At 43.7% G+C, this 21,083-nt stretch overlaps 1 protein-coding gene across 1 annotated transcript; it reads left to right on the top strand.

Moving 5' to 3' along the window:
* Positions 1–1,156: 1,156 nt before the first annotated feature.
* On the top strand, positions 1,157–20,553 carry UBTD2 (ubiquitin domain containing 2). The gene is made up of 2 exons (XM_008063486.1): positions 1,157–1,389; positions 17,940–20,553. Exons 1-2 carry the CDS (start codon positions 1,215–1,217, stop codon positions 18,335–18,337), a joined length of 573 nt encoding a protein of 190 aa, XP_008061677.1. The 5' UTR covers positions 1,157–1,214; the 3' UTR covers positions 18,338–20,553.
* The last annotated feature ends 530 nt before the right edge of the window (positions 20,554–21,083 follow it).

Genomic DNA, 21,083 nt, shown 5'->3' with positions numbered 1-21,083 from the left:
CTTGTTTCAACACTACCACTGCACAACATTTTCCAAGGAGACATGCTGCCACTTGGGGCTACGGGGAGGCCACTCTTACCCTCTGTTTTCTTCTCTTGGATTGAAACTAGAGTAGTGTGTGGTAGTTCTGCTCCTATGGCAGGAGCTTGTCCCTTGGCCCAGTATCAAGAGTTATCTCTTTCATTCTTAGTTCCTTTAACAAAGGGCAGTACTGATTCTCTCCGCTCCCAGCCCTTTGTAAATTAGCCTCTGTCTATTTGAGTTTCAGAGAAAGGTGTCCACAGCTCCTTGACTGAGGTCCAGAGGGGAGAATGCTAAAGAAAGCATCCCTCTGGATCTGGTTTCTCATGGGGCTGGTGGCTTCGCTGTCCTTCCTGTGGACACTGAAAAGCAGTCATTGGCCTTGGTTTTCTCAGTCTTTGCTTCCTAGCTTCGTGTATCCAAGAGTTCCTGAAAGTCAGATTTTTGTTGCCTTTTGGCGTTCCCTGTGAATCTTGTCTCTCTCTTATAGTATCTCTTGCTGCTTGTGTTTTGCCAGTAGAGTCTGATGAAACACTACTGTGCTAGGCAGTCTTTAAAAATGAACAAAACAAAAACTTTTATTGTGTTTTTTAAAAAGATTTAATTTTTTTGTCAGGCATGGTAGCTCATGCCTGTAATCCCAGCACTTTGGGAGGCCGAGGCAGGAGAATTGCTCTAGCCCATGAGTTGAGCCCAACCTTGGCAACATAGCAATATCCCATCTCCACAAATAAAATAAAATAAAAGGTTTTATTTTTTATGACCAGTTTTAGGTTCCTAGCAGAATTGCGAGGGAAGTACAGAGATTTCCCATATATTCCTTCCCCGCACACGGAGCCTCTCCCACCCCCAATGAGCAACATCCTCCACTGAGTGGCACGTTCATGACAGTTGTAATTCTTCCTGATCTTCCTTTGTAAAGAGCTACTGATTTGAGCCTCTAATATCTCTACTTACCCTTGTAGTTCCAAAATGGGTTAGGAGACTTTCAGAATGTAGAAATCAGCTAGCAGGCAAATGTCTAGCTATAATTTTGGTGAAAGAACCCAAGAGAAGAATGACCAGATAACTTTTGACACATCTTTTGTAAATTTTGGATTTGATATCTCAGTCTTTCATTTTTCTTTTCAGTTGCTCTAGGTCGTAACCAGCCTTTGAAAAAGGAGAAACCAAAATGGAAAAGCGATTATCCTATGACAGATGGACAACTACGCAGCAAGAGGGATGAATTTTGGGATACTGCACCGGCTTTTGAAGGCCGTAAAGAGATCTGGGATGCCCTGAAGGCTGCGGCACATGCCTTTGAGAGCAACGATCACGAACTGGCACAAGCAATCATTGATGGTGCAAACATAACATTACCACATGGTAGGTTTGGTGTTCCTCAAGGACCAAGATAACATAAGCAGCTTGTTTCTAATAGCAGGAAATCAAGTGGAAAGGTTTTTTTCCCCCCTTGCTATGCATTATTATATATTTTTAATTTTTTTTGAGTGGGTGTCTCACCCTGTCACCCCGGCTGGAGTGTGGTGGCATGCTTATAGCTACCACAACCTCAACCTGCTGGGCTCAGGTGATCCTTCTGCTTCAGCAAGTATCTGGTAATACAGGCATTTACCACCATGCCTAGCTAATTTTTCATTTATTGTAGAGACAGAGTATCGCCATGTTACCCAGGCTGGTCTCAAACTCCTGGGCTCAGGCAGTCTTCTTGCCTTGGCCTCCCTAAGTGCTGAGAATACAGGCGTGAGCTACCACACCCTGCTATTCTAACTTTTTTTAGTGTAGCAAGAAGTAGCATTCCTCTTTGTATATCTTTCAGCTGGAGGCAGATTCTTCTTTGTGTGTTTATGTTTTTTTTTTTATTCTTTAATACATCTTAATCTCAGGAAAGGGAGCAATTGATAATTTGTCTTTTCCAGTTTCCATGTAACCTAGTTCTCTATAAAGTCCTCTTCTCTGCACATCCCAGTCCCTCATCCCTCTATGGGAGTGTCTCCTTCACTGGTTTCCTACCCGCACTAGAGATGGAGTCTCAGTTTAGACTTTATGGCATATAGAGACTCAGATAATGCTCCTGTAGGCATTATGCTTTCTCATCAAGCCTATTTTTAGCATAATGAGCAAAACTAAACTTAGAAGTGAGTTCCTCATGTTTTTAAGGACAGTTTTCTATGTAGCCTTGCATTATTAAAAACGTCTCTCTTTTGCTTAGAAATATGAATCTGAGGATAACCACAAGCTTCAGTTTTTCTAGGGATGCATATATGTTGAACCCAACCATGTACTATTGTTTGCATGCTATACTGAGATATAATTTTGCATTTACATTCTTTTGTCTTTTGATTTCTGTATTAATACATTTATTTGCCTCTTTCATTTTCTGGGGAGTTTTGAGTTGGAGTCTCACTCTGTCACCCAGGCTGGAGTGCAGTGGCACGCTCCTGGCCACCACAGCTTCAACCCGCTGGGCTCAGACGATCCTTCCTCTCAGCCTTCCAAGTAGCTAGAAATACAGGTGCGTGCCACCACACCCAGCTAATTTTTTTATTTATTGTAGAGACAAAGTCTCTCCAAGTTGCCCAGGCTGGCCTCAAACCCCTGGGCTCAGGTAATCATCTTGCCTCTGCCTCCCAAAATGCTGAGATCACAGGTGTGAACCACTGCTCCCAGCCTACTTCTTTAGTTTTTAAGTTAATATTTTTCTAGGTTGCCTTTTCAGATCCATATAATAGATAGCCATCTACATTTCTGTGCATTGTTTTCTATTCATTATACCTTCGTTGTGCACCCCCCCACCTGCCCCCGTATCTCCCTTTGTCTACATTCTTAGAGGAACAGTGAATTTCATTATTTAATCACCTGCTTTATGTTCTTGCACTCTATGTCAAGTGGCTCAAGCACTTTGGGAGGCCAAGGTGAGAGGATTGCCTGAGCCTGCGGGTTTAAGAACAGCCTGGGCAACTTGGCGAGACCCCATCTCTACAATAAATAAAAAATAAAATAAAATTAGCCAGACAGGGTAGCACGTGCCTGTAGTTCCGGCTACTTTGAAGGGTGAGTCAGAAGGATCGTTGGAGCCCAGCAGGTCAATGCTGGAGTGACTGTGAGCATGCTACTGCACTCCAGTTTGGGCAACAGAGTGAGACGCCAACTCAAAAAGACAAAAAAAAAAAAGTGAACGGAGGCAGTATAGCTCTGTGTGAGGTAAGGCTGGAGCCTATTGAATGTGGCTCAGACCTTGAAAAATCCAAGGCCCTCATTTTGCCTATCTGTGTAAATTACCAAGAAAAGGGATGTTGCTGGCAGCCCAGCAATCAACAAATGAGGGAAAATTATGCTTGGACACTTGAGAATATTGGATGAGCCACTGCTCCCCTCCTGTGTTTAAGAATACTTTCTGTGTAAGTGTAAAAGAATCTAACTGATATCTGATCTTTACTCTCTCAAAACTCTGTGATAACTTTCTGGGTATTAATATTATTGACATTGGCACCCTTAATTGAATTCCTTTATTATTCTTATACTTTGTGAGTGGGCCTTTTAATTATGTTTTCTTATATTCTCTCTAACTCACCATCAGTATATAACTAAGTTGTTTAATTGTAAGCTCATACCTAGACCTACTCAGTGGTATTACTGAAATTCTTTCCATCTTTTTTTGTAATTATATACTTGAAATTTGACTTTGAGCACATTGTGTCATGTTGCCCCTTGAACACCCCAAAGTACTTCATATTTTGCATTTAACTTATTACAGAAAAGCCAGGCGCAGTGGCTCAAGCCTGTAATCCCAGGACTTTGGGAGGTGGAAGCGAGAGGATTGCCTGAGCTCAGGGGTTCAAAACCAACCTGAGCAACATGGCAGGACCTGGTTTCTACAATAAATAAATTTTTTTAAAAATCAGCCAGGTGTGGTGGCACACACCTGTGGTTCCAGCTATTTGAAAGGCTGAGGCAGGAGGATCACCTGAGCCTAGTAGGTTGAGGCTGCCATGGCCACGAGCGTGCCACTGCACTCCAGCCTGAGTAACAGAGAGAGACTCTGACTCAAAAAATAAAAACTTATTGCATAGGTTATGGCTGTTATTTAGCTCAGCCTTCAGTATCAACCTAGTCTTACTTTGGTTCCTACTGTATTACTTATAGCCTTGTGACTTGAGGCAAATCACTTCTTTGTGAACTTCAATTTTCTCATCTGTAAAATATGAGTAGTAACTACCTCATAAGATGGATGTGTTGAATAATGTAATAATAATACATGTAATTGTTTACCATAGTGCCTGGTATTCAAAAAGCACTTAATAAATAGTGCTAGCCGGGCTCGGTGGCTCAGCCTGTAATCCTGCACGTTGGGAGGCTAAGGTGAGTGAATTGCCTGAGCCCCCGGGTTTGAGACCCGCCTGGGCAACTTGGCGAGACCTCATCTCTACAATAAATAAAAAAGTATCTGGGCGTGGTAGCGCGCACCTGTACTTCCAGCTACTTGGAAGGCTGAGGTGGAAGGATCGCTGGAGTCCAGCAGATCGAGGCTGCGGTGGCCGGGAGCAGCCACTGCACTCTAGTCTGGGCAATGGAGTGAAACTCCAACTCAAAATAAATAAATAAATAGTGCTGATGATTTTATTTCCTAAACTAACATTAACAAGTAAATGCCCTGAACTGAAATATTTACTTGTAGATTTTGATCATTTTCTGGGTGTATTATTGTCTAATGGTGGCATCTTTCTTTGGCTTTTAGGGATTTGGTTCTTGGGCATATGCCTCATGGGCTTTTGAGATTGGGTTGATCCAACAGCAATAGTGCTAGGAGATTTATTAACTGCACACCAAAGAAGTTAACCAGACTGGGTGTGGTGGCTCACGCCTGCCTATAATCCCAGCACTTTGGGAGGCCGAGGTGAGAGGATTGCCTGAGCCCACGGCTTCCAGTCCAACCTGGGCAACTTGGAGAGACCTCATTTCTACAATAAATCAAAAAATTATCTGGGTGTGGTGGCGTGTGCCTATAGTTTCAGATACTTGGAAGGCTAAGGCATAAAGATCGTCTGAGTCCAGCAGATCGAGGCTGCTGTGGCCGTGAACATGCCACTGCACTCCAGCCTGGGCAACAGAGTGAGACTCTGACTCAAAAAAAAAAAAAAAAAAGTTAACCAAAGCAAAACACTGTGTCCCATACCACGTTATCCCTGTCACCTTTACCTGCGTCTCTATAAAGCGTATTAAGCAGATCACAGATTGTCAGTCTGGAGAGATCCTGAATCGTACACTCCTTTCTAAGCCCTCTTCAGCCCAGATCTCTCTCCTTTCTTGTTTTCATCTAACCCGTATTCTCTTCCATAATCTGTTATTTCCTTAACCTTGTTAATACTATTATCCTCCCAACATAAATATTACAAAATGCTCTTGAAAATGTGTTTGTAAAAGCTGTTTGCATGCCTTGTTGTATTGTCTGTTTTAGATTACATACTCACAAGGATTGTGCCCCTTTTGGTTTACACCGTATTTAGGATCTATCAGTGTTCCATACCCCAAAATGATGTATTTGTCTATGCCCTTTTTTTCTAAGGTTGCTGTCTTTTCTGAGTTTTGAAGGAAACAATAAAACCCCATTTCCCCATGTTTCTTCCTTCATTTCTTTTTCTCATAGTGGTTCCATTGATAATTATGTTCTTACCTCAATTCTAGTCATCAGTTTTTAATTATTATATTCCTGCCTTGTCAGAAGACAAAATAACAATATACCTTTTAATTATCTTCCTCTGTTAATGTCAGTGATAAGTCCTCAGTGTATTATTATTATTATTATTATTATTATTTTTTTTTTTTAATTTAGAGTCTCTCATTCTGTCAACCCGGCTGGAGTGCAATGGCACATTCACAACCACCACAGCATCTACCTACTGGGCTCAGGTGATCCTTCTGCCTCAGCCTTCCAAGTAGTAGGAATTACAGGCACGTATCACCAAGCCTGGCAAATTTTTTGATTTATTGTAGAGATGAGGTCTCGCCAAGTTGCCTAGGCCGTTTTTTTGGTTTTGTTTTGAGTTGGAGTCTCAAACCTGTAGGTTCAGGCAATTCTCTCACCTCAGCCTTCCAAAGTGCTGGGATTATAGGCGTGAGCCACCACTCCCAGCCCCTGGTACCATTCCCTGTCCTACAAGAGCTTTATTTTTCATGATTTGCACAGCATTTTTTTAACTTACTGTCTTTTTTTTTTTTTTTTTGAGTTGGAGTCTCTCTTTGTTGCCTAGGCTGGAGTGCAATGGCACACTCATAGCCACCGCAGCCTTGACCTGCAGGGCTCAGGTGATCCTTTCACCTCAGCCTTCCAAGTAGTTGGGACTACAGGCATAATTCTGGGTGTGAGATTATTTCCTGTAACATGTTTTTTATATCTGTACCATTCAAATGTAACTATTCCCCCCCTTACCTTCCTTGAATGGATGGGGTAGCTGCTCATTTTTACTCAAACTGAAATTTTTCTGTTTGGAAACAGAAATTTAAAATGATTAACCTCAGTTTTTACTTCTTGTGGCTAAATGTTGCCATTTCTTCAATTTGGCTTTGGAAGTCCTATTTCTTTTGTCCTTTCTTCTTGCTTAGGGAGGTAGAAAAAGTTAATTCTTAGAGACTTTTTTTTTTAATTCTTGTCACAGAATTTGTTATATGTGAAAGGAGTTGCCCAGAATTTCTTTTTCTTTTTCCTATCATCTTTACCTGAAAATATTAAATGTGCATTATGTATGATGCAATAATTTTTTTAAACTAAGGCATTTATAAATAGCATAAAGAAAGCATTCTGTATATGGGGAGCCAACATATGAAAAGAATGGACTAGCCAGGCGCAGTGGCTCACGCCTGCAATCCCAGCACTTTGGGAGGCAGAGGCAAGAGGATTACCTGAGCTCAGGGATTCGAGACCAGCCTGAGCAACATGGCAAGACCGCATCTCTACAATAAATCGAGAAATCAGCCGGGCATGGTGGTGCATGACTGTGGTTCCAGCTACTTGGAAGGCTGAGACAGAAGGATCACCTGAGCCCAGCAGGTCAAGGCTGCAATGGCTGTGAGTGTGCCACTGCACTCCAGCGTGGGCGACACAGTGAGATTCCAATTAAAAAAAAAAAAAAAGAACATAATAGACTAAGAATTAATAATAGTGCAATATTTGTAACTCATTTTTGGAATTAATATTATTGAATTCTCATGCCTGTAATAGTCACTTACACCACCCCCATTTTACAAAGATGAGAAAACTGAAGCACAGAGAGGTTGCATCATTCACCTAAGGTGTAAGTCATGAAATTGGGATCTGAACTCAAGTGTTGGATAACAGTAACTAAAGCACTTCAGTGCCCTGGACAAGTCATTTCATCTCTGTGTTCTTTAAAGTGAATACAGTCGGGCTCGGTGGCTCAGCCTGTAATCCCACACCTTGGGAGGCTGAGGTGAGTAGATTTCCTGAGCCTGTGGGTTCAAGACCCGCCTGGGCAACTTGGTGAGACCTCATCTCTACAATAAATCAAAAATTAGCTGGGTGTGATAGCGCGCGCCTGTAGTTCCAGTTACTCGGAAGGCTGAGGCGGAAGGATCGCTGGAGCCCAGCAGGTCGAGGCTGCAGTGGCTGGGAGCGGCCACTGCACTCCAGTCTGGGCGACAGAGTGAGACTCCAACTCACAAAAAAATAAAAAAATAAAGTGATTACACAGGTAACCTTTAATGTTTCTTTGATGTCTAACGTTTTAGGTCACTTGCCCAGTATGTAGAATACTTTAAAATGATATACTTCTACTAATGTTAGAGGGAAACAAGCAGATTATTTTAAGACAGATAGACAGTGAATGCATATGTGTAGGCCCTGCCTCTATTTCCCTTATGTGTGTCAGAAGCCCAATAAGAAGCAGGTCACGGGCTAGGATGGTGGCTTGTGCCTGTACCCAACACTTTGGGAAGCCAAGGAGAGAGGATTGCTTGAGCCCAGGAGTTAGAGACCAGCCTAGGCAACATAGAAGACCCCATCTCTTCAAAAAAATTTAAAAATTAGCTGAGTATTGTGGCACATGCCTGTAGTCCCACTTGGGTCCAAGAGTTTGAAGCTGCAGTGATCCATGATTGGTGCAGTGGCTCATACTGTAATCCTGGCACTTTGGGAAGCTGAGGCGAGAAGATTGCCTGACTGAGCCCAGGGGTTCGACACCAACCTGGGCAACTTGGTGAGACCTCATCTCTAAAAAAAATTGCAAGAAGAAAGTCAACATTATTAAGTAGTCTCTATGGGTTTGTTACATGTACTCGGCAATTTTGCACTTCTTTATTTAACCCTTAAAACAGTCTTGTGAGTTGGGTTCTATAATCCTTGAAGAAATAGACTCAACATATCCAAAATTAGGGTCCAAATGCAAATGGGGACACAGTCGACTCCAAAGCCACCTCTCCTTCTATATCTCACTGTTTCTCCTCCAATCTTTTGTTCCTCTGTTGGGTTTGAGCTTGCACGGCCTGAACCCACTGTTCATTCCTTTCCACTCACGCTGTCATGTCAGTGTTCTCATTCTTTTTGTCAATGTCCAGCTCACTCAGATGTGGAGGCCTTCCTTTGCCATCGAAAGCCATAACTGTTGAGAAGTAAAAGAGTTCAAGGCTTCTGTGTCTGCTAGCAAGAAGAAGTCAAGAGTAAAGATATCCATTCCTATATGCCTGGAAGATACTCTGGTGTTATGAAAACCTTGGAGTTATAGGGCGTTGCCTCTTAATTCATTTTGGGAGGGTGGTTTTCCAAACTAGATTTCCAACATGATCTAAGAAATTTGCTCACCTTTATTGAGACACATTGAAGTGTGCTAAACAGTACATATTTAAAGTGTACAGTTTGGTCAGCTTTGACATGTATATACTCATAAACTACAGCCATAATCAAGATAACATTTCCATACCCTATGCAAACATTGATTAACTTTTGTAAGCCTGTTCATGTAGTTATATGAGTCTCAAGTGGTAAAAGTGCTAACACTGAGCAGCGGTCTTCAGGGAGTGAGAGCCCAGAGGGCTAAGCAGTGATGCCTTTAACACTTAAAAACATGTCTTGCTTTTTATTTTTAGTATAGACCTAATGGCATTTAGGAGTGGAGTGGAGTTTTTGAAGCGTAATTAAAAACAGCCATGGAAAACAGTTGACCAAGGAAACATCTGAGTCAGTCATCTAGATGGAAGATAAATAGAAACAACTTCAGAAAATTCTGTGTGAAATCAGAACAGAGCTGGAGCCTTGGCAGCGTTTTTCCTCCCATGGGGAGCGAGTGTTCAGGGCTTCCTGGCCTGGGGAGAGGATGCCCTGGCACTGATTTAGCCTGGTGACCATCTGTCCCTGCTAGGACTTGAGGCCTACAGTAGGTTTATGAGAGGGAAAATAGAAGAAAAAGGCTGTCCTTTTGCAGAGGATGTCAGGAGAGTGATGAAAATGAGCCTGGCTGAAACATCTGTAAAGCCAGTAGAGACTGGCTAGATAAACTGGTGCTCGGTGGTGGTGACAACAGCCTCTTGCAAATTGCAAGTGTAAACATAGTTAAAATGATTTGGGAAGAGTAGAGAAATTCTTATGTCGTCAGCTTTTAGGATGTTTCTTCCCTTTTGTTTAAAAATACACTGAGTTTCTTTGAGCAAGCCTCTCGATCTCCTGTTGCCCGTTTTTTCACACTCCTCTTAAATATCGTAGATGAGACAGTGGCAGCAGTAGGTCTGTTTTCTTTCCATACCACTGAAGCGTCTCAGTCCCCAACATTTCCTTTGGACTGCCTTCATGGCTCATCTTCCATTTCCTCCTTGGACCTGTTGTCGACATCACTGGCAGATGTGTCAAGCTGTGTCGAGCACTGGGGGCTTCCTGCTCCTGGTGACTCATTCTGGCTCTTCATCCCTCTTGTGTTTGACTTCTGCCTTTTGTTTTCCTCCAAGTACATTTCCTCCTCCTCCTCATTAACCCTATCAGCATGAGAACCAAGCCCTGTACCCATAACCTTATATTATGTATTTACTTCTTCAGGAATTTGATTATTTCTGCCAATTACCAGTTGAAAACCCTGGGCAAAAGTTACTCTTCTTGACTTCAATTTTCCCATCTGTAAAATGGATAGAATGAACTTGCCTTATCGTGCTGTCATGGGAATTAAATGTTAATGTGTGTAAAGTGCTGGGTCAGAGGTAGAACTAGTAGAACTCGTGTTAGCTTTTACATGTAAACTGGTTATTGGAAATTATTACTATCCAAACTATCTTTACACTAACTTTTTCCAATCTGCTGCTTCAGTTACCTGTAGATAATTCATTTGAAGTATCTTGTCAAACCTGGAGCAGTTAAAAACTAAGCAAAAAGCCAGGCGCAGTGACTCACGCCTGTAGTCCTAGCACTTTGGGAGGCCAAGGTAAGAAGATTGCCTGAGCCCAGGAGTTCGAGACCAGCCTGGGCAACTTGGCGAGACCTCATTTCTACAATGTATCAAAAAAGTAGCCGGGCATGGTAGTGGACGCCTGTAGTTGTGGCTACTTGGAAGACTAAGGCAGAAGGATCACCTGAGCCTAGTAGATGGAGGCTGTGGTGGCTGAGAGCGAGCCACTGCACTCTAGCCTGGGTGACAGTGAGACTACAACTCGAAAAAAGTTTAAAAATAAATAAATAAATAAATCATGTATCTCTAAATTCTCTATTTTTCTGTCACTCTGGTTTCCCAGTTATGTGATTATTCTTTCCTTTTTGTTTTCCATCAAATCTAACCTATCATTAGGTTCTGCCAGTTGCCACTGGTTCTCTCAGATTGATTATTTCCATTTTTGTGGTGAGGCAATCGTGTCCACAGGGCCCCTAATTCCAGTCAGTCTTTCTCCCTTCGTGTGGATGATACAGTGATCATCAGGCTTTGTCTTGCTCACCAGCCCAGCCATAGCACCTGCAGCATCCACTGGGACATAAAAGACAGTGAATGTTTGTGGAGTGAATGTCTTATTTACCTGCGTGTGTCATTTCCTTTAGTGGTGAGCCTAAACTCCTGAACCTTACACTCAGGTTTCACTATTGTTGCTGATTCATCATTTCACATCATTGATCCTCTACCCCACCTCAGCAAGCTGCTTAGTGCTCCCTGCTTTCCTTGTTATCCTCACTTCCAGAGCATTCCTATCGGGATGCCCTTCACTTCTTTTCTGTGCCTTTTTTTTTTTTTGAGTCAGTGTCACTGTCGCTTAGGCTGGAGTGTAGTGGCATGCTCACGGGCACCGCATCCTCGACCTGCTGGGCTCAGGTGATCCTTCCGCCTCAGCCTTCCAAGAAGCTAGAACCACAGGCATGCACTATCACGCCCGGCTAATTTTTTGATTTATTATAGAGATGAGGTCTCGCCAAGTTGCCCAGGCTGGTTTCAAACCCCTAGGCTCAGGCAGTCCTCTCACCTCTGCCTCCCCAAGTGCTGGGATTACAGGTGTGACCTACCTTGCCTGACTTTTTCTGTGTCCTTTAAGGTTATACCCAGAACACACCTTGTCTATAGAATTTCTCCTTGTTGGTTCTGCCAGCGCTAGTCACCTTTCTACTCTGTGATAGCTCAGCGCCTGTGTTTGATTTTCAATATATATTTGTACTTAAATTGATGATGGGTATATTGTGTCTGCTCACCTTGTTTATAAGCCCTGTTAAGTCCTGGCTATCTTGAAACCATCTCTCCTGAGTGCCAGTGACATGCCCTACAAACTTCAAGCTGTTCAATAAATGTTTATGCAGTGACTGTGGAATGTAAGAATTGTTATCTGGTGATCCTTTTTGGTCCTTAAGAGGTTGTATGGTAGAATCACTACTCACAGAGCAATTTTTCTTTAATGAAGAGATTTGGGACCATTAATGGTGGAGGACTGGAGGTATATTGTTTGAGAGTCTAGGCCACAGAGGAGCCAGTCTGTTCTGAATAGGTAATTCTGGGGTAATATTCAGTTATGAACTACAATGTAAATAAACATTATTTTTATTAATACTTTATTATCTAAGATACTTAATTTGGAAAGAGGAGAACCCCATAAAACCATAGCCTTAAAATTAAGTCAGATCAGCTGGGCTCAGTGGCTCAGCCTGTAATCCCAGCACTTTGGGAGGCTGAGGCGAGTGGATTGCCTGAGCCCACGAATTTGAGATCAGCCTGGGCAACTTGGTAAGACCTTGTTTCTACAATAAAAATTAAAAATTAGCTGGCTGTGGTAGCACGCACCTTTAGTTCCAGCTACATGGAAGACTGAGGTGGAAGGATTGCTGGAGCCCAGCAGGTTAAGGCTGCAGTGGCCAGGAGCATGCCACTGCACTCCAGTCTGGGCGACAGAGTGTGACTTCAACCCAAAAAAAATATTAGCAGGGTATGGTGGTGCGTGCCTGTAGTTCCAGCTACTTGGAAGGCTTAGGTGGAAGGATCATCTGAGCCCAGCAAGTCAAGGCTGTGGTGGCCATAAGCATCACTACACTCCAGCCTGGGCAACAGAGTGAGACTCCAACTCAAAAAAAAAAAAAAAAAAAAAAAAAAGGGTTTGCGATAAACATTTATCCCAAGTTTTCTTTCACCTAACACTATACCACTTCACAGGTAGTGTGTCTTATGATAAAATAATCTTAATTTTTCCTGACTCTTATATCATTGCTGTTGTTTCTTTCACTTATACATAAGCATTGAATATATGTTTTTTGTTTGTTTGTTTGTTTGTTTGTTTTGAGTTGGAGCCTCACTCTGTTGCCCAGGCTGGAGTGCAGTGGTACGCTTACAGCCACTGCTGCTTCAACCTGATGAACTCAGGCGATCCTTCCGCCTCAGCCTTCCAAGTAGCTGGAAATACAGAAATGCGCCACTACACCCAGCTAAGTTTTCTGACTTATTGTAGAGATGAGGTCTCACCAAGTTGCCCAGGTTGGTCTCTCACTTCTTTTGGTTCTGTTTTTGAAATTCCCATCTCTCTTCTTACATGACCCATCTGTTCTGGAATGTTTTCTACTTGATCCATTAGATTATTAGCATATTAATCATAAAGCTTTAACTTCCCAATCTAGTCATTCTCACCCTCCTGCTATCTCTGAGTTGAGTTTGACGCTTGCTCTGTCTCTTCAGACTGACTGTGTTTTGCCTCTTTGTCTATATTGTAATTTCTTCTTGAAAGAAAGGTGGACATGGTACGCTGGGTAAAAGGACCTGCATTAAACAGGCCTTTGATCATGTGGCAGTCGTGTCGGGGGAGGGAAGCCTCCTACAGCCCTGGGCTCGGGTTTCTTTTCCTGACCCCTGACTCTGGTATGTGGACTTCACCAGGGTTTCTCAGTCATCATCCCTGCCTTGGGTGGGGCAGGATGGCTAGAGTGGGCTGGAGAAGGTATTTTTCTTTTCCCAGGTCAGTCAGGCTCTGATGAAACCCCAGCAGGTTAGGCTCTAATTAAAGTTTCTCCTGAGGGCACAATGTGCTGGCATATTTTTATTTTATTTTATTTTTATTTTTTGAGTTGGAATCTCACTGTGTCGACCAGGCTGGAGGGCAGTGGCACACTTCCGGCCACTGCAGCCTCACCCTGCTGGGATCTGGCGATCCTTCTGCCTCAGCCTTCCAAGTAGCTAGAACTACAGCCTTGTGCTACCACACCCGGCTAATTTTTGATTTATTGTAGAGAAAAAAGGTCTTGCCAAGTTGCCCAGGCAGGTCTCGAACCCGCGGACTCAGGCAATTCACTCGCCTAGGCCTCCCAAAATGTTGGGATTACAGGCTGAGCCACCGAGCCTGGTCTGTGCTGGCTTTTTTTTTTTTTTTGAGTTGGAGTCTCACTCTGCCGCCCAGACTGGAGTGCAGTGGCCACTCTCGGCCACTGCAGCCTCAACGTGCTGGGCTCTGACAATTCTTCCGCCTCAGCCTTCTGAGTAGCCGGAATTACAGGTACGTGCTACCACGCCTGGCTGATTTTTTTAAATTTATTTTAGAGATGAGGTCTCGCCAAGTTACCCAGGCGGGTCTCGAACCCGCGGGTTCAGGCAATTCACTCACCTCAGCCTCCCAAAGCGTGGGATTACAGGCTGAGCCACTGAGCCCGGCTCATATTTTTAAATGGTTTATTTTGCTGCCGCCCACCCCCTCCAAAGGTATCATTTCCCCCAAGACCTCCATGACCACATCCCCTTGGAGATTTTTTTAAATTTTTAACTTTTTTTTTTTTTTAAGAGATAAGGTCTCGCTTTGTTGCCCAGGCTGGTCTCAAACTCCTGGCCTCAAGTAGTCTTCTCGCTTGTCTCCCAAAGTGCTGGGATTATAGGCATAAGCTACCTCACTGGGCCTCCACTGAAGATTTTTCTCTCTAAGACTTGTCCACATTGAGCTTCCGGCAATTTTCCATTATTTTCAAGTTTCCCTCCTCTCCACTTGTTCTGCCGTGTTCAGCTCCTGGCCTCCACCCATGAATGTGACTCTCTGTATCCCCCATCTGCCTCTTCAGTTGGAGCAGTGGTTTGCCCTGTGACCTTCCTTCTCTTACAGCTCTAGGAAGAGCTGTTGATTTTCCACTATGCTGGTTCTTAGCTGTGGTGGGGATGTGAGTGTTCAGATCTGGAAGGAGCCCCAGTGCCTGCTAGACTGTCTCTGTTGGAGGCTAGCATGCACTACTGTTTCAGCACCATACAAAAGGCTGCACGGCCGGGCCCTGTGACTCAAGTCTGTAATTCCAGCACTTTGGGAGGTGGAGGCGAGAGTATTACCTGATCCCAGGGGTCTGAGACCAGCCTGGGCAACTTGGCGAAACCTCGTCTCTGCAGTAAATAAAAAAAATTAGCTGGGCATGGTGGTGCGTGCCTGTAGTTCCAGCTACTTGGAAGGCTGAGGCGGAAGGATCGCCTGAGCCCAGCAGGTCGAGGTCGAGGCTGCGGTGGTCATGAGTGTGCCACTGCACTCCATCCTGGTTAACGGAGTGAGACTTCAACTCAAAAAAAGGGGGGGGGGGGCTGCACAGTGTCTCCAGCTCTGGGTCTAGGGAGGCTCAGATGGAGGGTGTTTCTCATCAAGACATCATTCTGCCTGCAGTTTGACTTCTTTGGTTTGTAGTCCTGGTATATTATATCTGTCGTGTTATGTGAAGATAAGGAAACTTATGTAAATCTGAAAAACACTTTGCAGGCCAATTTTTTATGCCTCATTTTGCTGATTAGAAAGGTATTTCAGGTTAAAGAATGTTGTTCCAGTTTGTACAGCTAGTTAATAAAAAGGCTGAGGGTTAGGCAGAATGGCTCATGCCTCTGATCCCAGCACCTTGGAAAACTGAGGCAGGAGGATTGCTTGAGCCCAGGAGTTCAAGTCCAGCCTGGGAAACATAGCGAGACCTCATCTCTAAAATTTATGTATTTATTTGGTTTTGAGTAGGAGTTTCACTCTATGGCCAAGGCTGGAGTACAGTGGCATACTCACAGCCACCGCAACCTCAACCTCCTGGGCTCAGGAGATCCTTCCACCTCAGCCTTCCAAGTAGCTGGAACCACAGTCGTGCACCACCACACCCTTCTAACTTTTTGATTTATTGTGGAGACGAGGTCTCACCAAGTTGCCCAGGCTGATCTCGAACCCCTGGATTCAGGCAATCCTTTTGCCTCAGCCTCCCAAAGTGCTGGGATTACCCAGAACAGCAGAACATGAGCTACCATGCCCGGCCTGTTCTGCTTTCTAAGCTTTCCCAGCCCATCTTATGTCACTTAGAGGGTGAACCAGATTGGGCTATAATGAGCTGGTGACATTCCATTCTCATTTCAGATGCCTTGTATTTTCATCCCATTGACATTAAACTCAATCATTAACTCATTTGTTCATTGATAACCATTTCTTGTGTTCCTATATTCACTATCCTATGTATGAGTATTTTGAATATGGTAGATTTTTTTTTTTTTATCCAAATTGATAATCAGCTAACATTTATATTCTAGCTTGAGCAAAGGACATGTTATATATAACCCTAAAAGAAAGCATTCAGGCCAGGCACAGTGGCTCAGCCTATAATCCCACCACTTTGGGAGGCCAGGACGAGAGTTATACTTTCAAGTTCCCCAAAAAAAGTCCTGGGTAATTATAACATGGCTGGGCATGGTGGCTCATATTTATAATCCCAGCACTTTGGGAGGCCAAGGTGAGAGGATCGCCTGAGCCTGCGGGTTAAAGACCAACCTGAGCAACCTGGCAAGACTCACCTCTACAGTAAATTTTTTAGAAAAAATTAGCCAGGCATGGTGGTGCATGCCTGTAGTTCCAGCTACTTGGAAAACTGAGGCAGAAGGATCTCCTGAGCCCAGCAGGTCGAGGCTTCAGTGGCCAAGAGCGTGCCACTGCCCTCCAGCCTGGGTGACAGAGTGAGACACTAACTCAAAAAAAAAAAAAATTATGTAATTTATGAGCCTGTAGTCTTCAGCTATAGGCTGAGGCAGGAGGATTGCTTGAGCCCAGGCGTTCAAGTCCAGTTGGGCAACATAGTGAGACCTTGTCTCTAAAATATTTTTTTAAATTATAATATAGGTCAGGCTCAGTGGCTCAGCCTATAATCCCAGCACTTTTGGAGGCTGAGGCAAGTGGATTGCCAGAGCCCGCTGGTTCGAGACCCGCCTGGGCACCTTGGCAAGACCTCGTCTCTACAATAAATCAAAAATTAACCAGGTGTGGCAGCACGTGCCTGTAGTTCCAAAGACTTGGAAGGCTGAGGCGAAAGGATCGCCAGAGCCCAGAAGGTCTACACTGGAGTGTCCATGAGCATGCTACTGCACTCCAGCCTGGGTGACGGAGTGAGACTACAACTAAAAAAAAAAAAAAATTATAATGTAATTTATACATAAAGATATTAGCCATTAATACTTTTTAAAAAGCCATTATGGCTTTTTTCCCCACCCTGAACTAGCTCATTATAAACTTCATAGCCCTTTTGTTACTCTTTTTTTTTTTTGAGTTGGAGTCTCACTTAGTCACCCAGACTGGAGTGCAGTGGGTGCTCCTGGCCACCGCAGCCTCGACCTGCTGGGGTCCGACGATCCTTCCACTTCAGCCTTCCAAGTAGCTGGAACTACAGGTGTGCGCTACCACGCCCGGCTAATTTTTTGATTTATTGTAGAGATGAGGTCTCGCCAAGTTGCCCAGGCGGGTCTCGAACCCACGGGCTCAGGCAGTCCACTCATCTTGGCCTCCCAAAGTGCTGGGATTACAGGTTGAGCCACTGAGCCCGGCCTTGTTACTCCTTTTTAATCCACAGCTTCTCCATAATAGATTGACTAATTGAGGTGAAGTGAAATGCCTCAGTCCTTTCTCTGGCAGTTGTGCTCATGAGATGCATCAGCTGTGAGTCTGTAGCAGCAGCTAAGGTGTCCTCTTGAGTTTGGTCCAGTGGACTGAGGACATCTGGCCAAGCCCTTCCATTCAGGACCTCTAGGCACAGAGAAAACTGCTCTGGAACCTTGTGGGGAGTTGGCCTTAGGGATCCACTTTTCTGTTTGCCTGTTTGTTTAAGGTAGTAGCCAATTCACTTCTTTAAAAGAGATCCCATGTCACTTAAATTTCCCCTACATTTGGTCTAAGTGTTAATGGTATTAGTAAAATGTTTGCTTTCACTTCCCTTGCATTTTAATGGAATTGTGAAGGAGCCATGGAATGACTTAGGAGAGGTGGGTAAGGAGCCAGGGGTCTGGGCTAATGTGAAAATAGATAACTATTCACACAATTGGGCATTTAATTGGGATGGAGCTTGACCATCACTGATGACCCGCTGGCAGGGATTGGCCTTAGTTTATATTTTTCCCTTCAGTGACATGCCAGCAGGAGCAGCGTAGGCACGTTGCAAGGTATAAACAAAGATGCATTCGTTTGACTCAAGCTCTCATTCATGTCTTCTCTTCTTGAAGGTGCACTCACAGAGTGCTATGACGAGCTGGGGAGCAGGTACCAGCTTCCCGTCTACTGCTTGGCGCCACCCATCAACATGGTTGAGGAAAAGAGCGACATGGAGACCCTGGACATCCCTGAGCCAGCGCCCACCTCAGGGTACGAGTGTCAGCTGCGCCTGCGCCTCTCCACGGGCAAAGACCTGAAGCTGGCGGTGCGCAGCACAGACACAGTGTTCCACATGAAGCGGCGGCTGCATGCGGCCGAGGGCGTGGAGCCGGGCAGCCAGCGCTGGTTCTTCTCGGGTCGGCCCCTCACCGACAAGATGAAGTTCGAGGAGCTGAAGATCCCCAAGGACTACGTGGTGCAGGTGATCGTGAGCCAGCCACTGCAGAGCCCCACACCCGTGGAGAACTGACCAGCCCTGCTGGGTCACCAGGTCTTTGGGGCCTGCTGTCACTTCTGCTCTGCAGCTGAAATTTACTTTCACTGCTCTGAATTCCCAATGAATGAACTTTGTTCTGAGGAATTACCAGTGAAAAATTCCATCTGTGATGGAGACCAACGAAATAATAAAACAAAGAGCCAGCCTTGAGACTCATGTAATTACAAGTCTAATTTGAGAGGCAGTTAAGAAATAGATAACCAATTGTTTTAAAACACTCAACAACTCTGTAATGGCTGTATTTAAATGATCTGGACTATAAATGGAGCATTGCATCCGTGAAGAACAGCACCAAGCACCTTTTGAATATGGAATTTAAAAAAAAATATATATATATATATCAAATTATATAATTTCCAGAAACCATACGTAACAGTTATAAAATTTAAGCTTTTTTTTAAAAATGGAAACTGAAAAGAGCAGTATTTGAAGCTTGCTTCTATTCTGGTTTTTATTCTTAGCCCGATTACTATTTCGCCATAAAGGAGCAGAGACTGGCGCGTTATGCTCTTGTGTCACCACTCTGTCCCTACATTGCGCTCCTTACTATATGCGCACTCAACGTTGGTGCCTTCCAGCACGTGGGTGGCAGGCACCCTTCTCAAACACTAGGCAATAACTTGGTACAGCCAGATCTCTGATAGTCAGTTCATCCTCAGCTGAAAAGTCTCTTGTCCTCTTGCTGCATAGGTGGTTTGAAAGATCTATATAACGAGGCTTTTTTCCTACCCTGGCTGAGGTCACTGCTGTTTAATACCTTCATTGATCTGCTGTGCTTGGGACTTTTCATAGCTAACTATGACCCAAACACCTGGTTCCTGGGCCAGGAAGCCACAATGAAGTACAGCTGTTCCCACTACAGGATAGTAAAATAATTGATCTCTTCACTTGGCAGGGAGTGGTAAGGAGAACCCATTCTATCTGTGCCTAGGAGAACTGTGCCTATTTTCAGTCTTTCAGAGACAATTTCAACTCAAAATGTACAAGTGTGAAAGGTTTACTGGTATCACTTCAACATCAGCAGTGAGACCACATAATGAAATCTTGCTGTATACCTTAGTGCTTTCCAGTTCACGTTACCTCTAGTCCAGGTGGTGACGGTTTCCCTCCTGCATCTTTCCTAGCAAGCAAAGTAAGAACCATGTGAAATTAGGTTAGGGACTGAACGATTTGGTGAGATTACCTGATCCTTCTGTACTATGACTGGAGTAAAGCTGAAAAGACTTATGTTTAACTTGGAGCCTTTCAAACGTTGTTTCCATAAGTGACAAGGGGGCTAATGTGACCACTGTGCCCCAAGAATCTATGAGATGCAAAGGGAAAGGCAAGAAGGCACTTAGGCTGATCTCAGTTAGGAAACAGCCCTCCATGCCTATTCAGATGTGAAGCACCATTATTAATTTTAATGACAAGATGAAACTTAATTAGCTTAAATGTAATGTTTAAGATGGTACTCAATTTCCTATAGCCTATTAAATATATCTGTAATTGTAACTTACGTTTCTGAGAGCTTTAACTTCTTCCCTATTTTTATTTTATTGCAATCATTTTAAAGATTGCGGTTATATCTAATTTAGGTTTACTGATTATTGAATCCAAATTCAAAATAAGATAGCAGCATTAATTCCAAAGGAGAATTTTTATGTTTAGTGGTGAAGATATGAGGGTAGTTCAGTATATTGCTCCCATCATCAAAAAGTTTTTGTTTATTTGTGTCCCAGATTGAATAGCAGCATCTCTCAGAATTTGTCAACTGGAAAAGAAAAAGCCTATTTTTTCGTAAGGAAAATTGATGATGTCATCAGTATCTATGACTAGGAAAAGGTCTTGTTTGTTTGTTAAGGATTTGCGCTCTCTTTAAGAGTTTATTTTCTTTTAAAGGAACATACACTTTGAATAACAATTCTCTGGGCATGTTTAACTAATCTAGGTGAGGAAACCATGGTGCTGTTTAATTGTAAATAGATTGATAGAAGATTGGACCAATACTTGATGTGTATAATTTTAGTATGTAGGGATTTTGTGCTTTTTTAAAAAAAAAAGTTCAATTTTCTCTTTGTCTTTGCCTTTATTCTGGGTTTTTAATTGTTATTCTCTATATAAGGGAAATCTGCCTCATTCTAATGAGAAGTGTGAAGGCTTTCCCCCTTTTTAAAACCTCAGCTCAATAAATAAGAAGTTCATTATCACCAAGCGTAGGCTCTGCTATGCCAACTCATACCTGGTCCTTTGGGACTAGCATTTCATCTTCTGAGTTGAACTCTTGGTCTAAAATACACTGTTGGGTTTTTTTTTCTCTCAAGAATCATGCTGGCTGGGCACGGTGGCTCAGCCTGTAATCCCAGAACTTTAGGAGGCCGAGGTGAGAGGATTGCCAAAGGCTGGGGTTCCAGACCAACCTGGGTAACTTAGTGAGACCTCATCTCTACAATAAATCACAAAAAACAGCTGGGCATGGTGGCGTGCATCTGCTGTTCCAGCTACTTGGGAGACTGAGGCGGAAGGATCACCTGAGCCCAGCAGGTCGAGGCTGCAGTGGCCATAAGTAGCGTGCCACTACACTCCAGCCTGGGCAACAGAGTGAGACTCCAACTAAAAAAAAAAAGAGAAAAAAGAATCATGCCTGCGGTTCTAGCTACTTGGAGGGCTGGAGCAGAAGAATCATCTGAGCCCAGCAAGTTGAGGTTGCAGTGGCCATGAGTATGCCACTGCACTCCAG

This window comes from Carlito syrichta, unplaced genomic scaffold, assembly GCF_000164805.1.
Source record: "Carlito syrichta isolate Samal-C Ts95f unplaced genomic scaffold, Tarsius_syrichta-2.0.1 Scaffold306872, whole genome shotgun sequence".
Lineage (NCBI taxonomy): Eukaryota > Metazoa > Chordata > Mammalia > Primates > Tarsiidae > Carlito > Carlito syrichta.
This window is presented reverse-complemented; position numbering and strand designations above follow the sequence as displayed.